Here is a 3,293-nt window from a genome sequence, read left to right on the forward strand (position 1 = left end):
GGAGTTCACTGCGGAGACGCGTGCGGGGCTGGCGGTGGGGCCTTGGGGAGTCCTAGAGGCTGAGACAGCTTGGAGGTACAGCGCCATTGTCTAGGGGATGGGGTCGGGCCTGGAGGGGAGGGGCAGTGGTCAGTGCTTCCTGATGGCCTGGTTTTCCTGGTGGTCAGAGGATTAAAGGAGACAGGGGCCAGGTGTGGGGTTGTGGGCGTGGGGTGGCGGGTGTCTGAGTGATGCGGTGGAGGGTGAGGTCAGTGTCCAAGTGGAGGTAATTACCCCTCCCCTGCCGTTGGTCAGGGTAAAGGGTAGGGGTCAGTGTCCTCTGATGTGTGAGCTCCTGGGTGACAGCAAAGAGGGGTCAGCGTTTGGGTGACTAAGAGGGGGGGGGGCAGCAGTGGAGGGAGGCACTGTCCTAGTGATGGCCTGGAGGCAGTGAGGTCAGTGCTTGGGAGGGGTCACTGTGCTGTCCGAGGGATGAGCTGGAGCGGGTGGGGCCAGCTGTGGTGGGTGGAGAAGGTGGGGGTCAGTGTGTGATGAGGTGGGACACGGGGGGTCCCGTGTCCAGGTGATAGGGTGGGTGGGGTGGGGCCAGTGTCTAGGTTAAGAAGGTGCTGGGTCGGTGTGCAGTCCCCCCAGTGTGACCCCCTCCTGCTCCCTCTCCCGCAGGCCATGTCGGGGGAGGACCTTGAGGTGCGGACAGCGGCCGAGGATGGCTCCTCCAACGGAGGCAGCGGCTCCCCCAGCCCCGGGGACACCCTGCCCTGGAACCTGGGCAAGACGCAGCGGAGCCGGCGCAGCGGAGGCGGCTCGACAGGCAATGGCAGTGTCCTGGACCCAGCTGAGCGGGCAGTCATCCGAATCGCAGGTAAGCGAAGGGCCTCGTCCTCCGGTTTCTAAGCGCTGGCTGGTTGCCCTTGCCGCTCGGAGCGCTGCGCTCCGTGCAGGTGTAGGGGCTGGAAGGACAGGTGAGGCCTGCGGGTCAGAGGGGGCCCTCCTGTCCCGCGATTGCAGGCAGCACAGCGCCACCTACTGGCCGCACCGGTCTCTGCACCGGCGCCATCACAGGCCTCATGACCCTGCCCTGCGCCCCAATGCCCTGAGGATACTTTCTTGGGTTCCTGGGGCAGAGCTGCTTGCCAGGCCCTGGTCTTGGCTGCCCCCACGAGGGGCGCTGGTGGCAAGTCCTCAGGACAGGAGGGTCCCTCCCTGCGCCAGGGCCTGGCCATTCTGGGGGGAGAATGGAAAAGCCAGGTAGAGGCCTCCCGGGGAGTAGGCTGGCAGCTGGACAGGGGCCCCTCCCTTGAGGAAGTGGGTGGCTCGTTCTGGAAGCCCCCCAGGATGTGCTGGGCACAGGGGAGCCCGTGGAGGGTCTCTATGCCAGGCTGTGGAGTCCTGACCCCACCCACTGTTCAGACCCGGATGATGATGAGGCGTTTGGAGGGCAGGGCTGGCTCTGAGGGGACTGAGAGGGTGGCCCACGGCGTGTGGGGAGAGGCTGGGTGGCCAGCTGCTGAGCAGGGATGGTGTGGGCAGCAAGGGACTTTGGGGTGAACACACAGAGGAGCAGGACAGGGCGGAGGCTGGCCACCCACCCCCATCCCCAGGGGCAGGTGTGAAGGGGACCCATGACCTGACAGGTTTTTTTCAAGCGTCACATATGGATTTTAAAAGAGGTCCTTGCCCTGGGTGGTGAGCTCAGTGGTTAGAGACCAGCACACGGAAGGGTCGCAGGTTGGGTTCCCAGTCGAGGGCACGTACCTTGATTGAAGGGTTGAAGGGTCCATCCTGGCCTCAGAGGCAACCAACCCAGATCGCTCTCTTTATCCCCTCCCCGTCTCTTCCCTCCCTCCTTCCCACTCCGTAAAAACAAGAAATCAGTAGAAAAGTATCCTCGGGGCGAGGATTAACAACAACCAAAAAAAGAGGCCCTTTTTCCCCAAATGAAAGCGAATCAGGAATGTCCTTCCACACCCTCGCCTTCCTCCGCGTGGTCCTGCCCCAGCAGTGGGCTCTGGCCACCCAGCAGCCAAGGCCAGGGCAGGGCCTCGGGCATCGCCTGCTGTTTTTAGCAGTGATGTGCACCCATTTTCCTTCCTTTAAAATCGTTCCCGTTGCTTGTAAAAGATCGGAAATTGTTTGATCTTTGTGCAAGTTGTTTTTGAGTTTGACACGCATCTTCACCCACTCTTGTCATTGTTGGTCTTCAAACTTTTTCGGTTGACCTGGACGTTCTTTGTCTTTCACATCGAAATCATCACTTTTAAAGCATTTAAACCAGCGTTCATGAGTATCTCGAGATGGAGCAGGTTCACCATAAGCTTCCCGAAGTATACGATCACTTTCAGCAGCTCTTTTCTTCAAAATAAAGTAATGAATTCAACACATATGTGTAACTCCATCTATTGAAAAAAATCCGCATTGTTAACCGGTACACCTAGTATGGTTTTTTTTAAATATATTTTATTGATTTTTTACAGACAGGAAGGGAGAGAGACAGTTAGAAACATCGATGAGAGAGAGACATCGATCAGCTGCCTCCTGCACATCTCCCACTGGGGATGTGCCCGCAACCCAGGTACATGCCCTTGACCGGAATCGAACCCGGGACCTTTCAGTCAGCAGGCCGACGCTCTATCCCCTGAGCCAAACCGGTTTCGGCATAGTACGTTTTTATTGATGGAGAGGGAGAGGTAGAAACATCGAGAGAGAAATATGTATTGGCTGCCTCCTGCACGCCCCCTACTGGGGATCGAGCGCACAACCCGGCCATGTGCCCTTGACTGGAATCCAACAGGGACCCTTCACTCGGCAGGCCAAGCGCTCTATCCACTGAGCAACACCAGCTAGGGCTCAAGCCGGGTTTTTAATTTTATTATTATTATTTTTTAAAATATATGTTTATTGAGTTCAGAGAGGAAGGGAGAGGGAGAGACAGAAATATTAATGATGAGACTCACCGATTGGCTGCCTCCTGCCCGCCCCCCACTGGGAAGCCGGGTTTTTAATTTTATTATTATTATTTTTTAAAATATATGTTTATTGAGTTCAGAGAGGAAGGGAGAGGGAGAGACAGAAATATTAATGATGAGACTCACCGATTGGCTGCCTCCTGCCCGCCCCCCACTGGGAACCCAGCCCGCAACCCTGGCATGTGCCCTGATCGGAAATCGGAAATCGAACCGGGACCCTTCAGTCCGCAGTCCTGCGCTCTAACCACTGAGCCCACCGGCCAGGGCTGAGCCCTTTCTATGTTGATACCAATTCCAGGTCCAACGTTGCAAGGGAGGGGTTCTTAG

General features: G+C 57.3%; 1 protein-coding gene across 1 annotated transcript in view; it reads left to right on the plus strand.

Annotated features, from left to right (window-relative positions):
• Positions 1-3,293, plus strand: part of LOC102772829 (plectin-like) — a 29,813-nt gene continuing 26,520 nt past the window's right edge. Inside the window, exons 1-2 of the mRNA XM_015571405.1 lie at positions 1-75; positions 664-862. Of these exons, the coding sequence (XP_015426891.1) occupies positions 667-862 (196 nt within the window). The 5' untranslated portion in view covers positions 1-75; positions 664-666. The remainder of the gene's footprint in view (positions 76-663; positions 863-3,293) is intronic.

This window comes from Myotis davidii, unplaced genomic scaffold, assembly GCF_000327345.1.
Source record: "Myotis davidii unplaced genomic scaffold, ASM32734v1 scaffold1509, whole genome shotgun sequence".
In the NCBI taxonomy this organism is placed as follows: Eukaryota; Metazoa; Chordata; class Mammalia; order Chiroptera; family Vespertilionidae; genus Myotis; species Myotis davidii.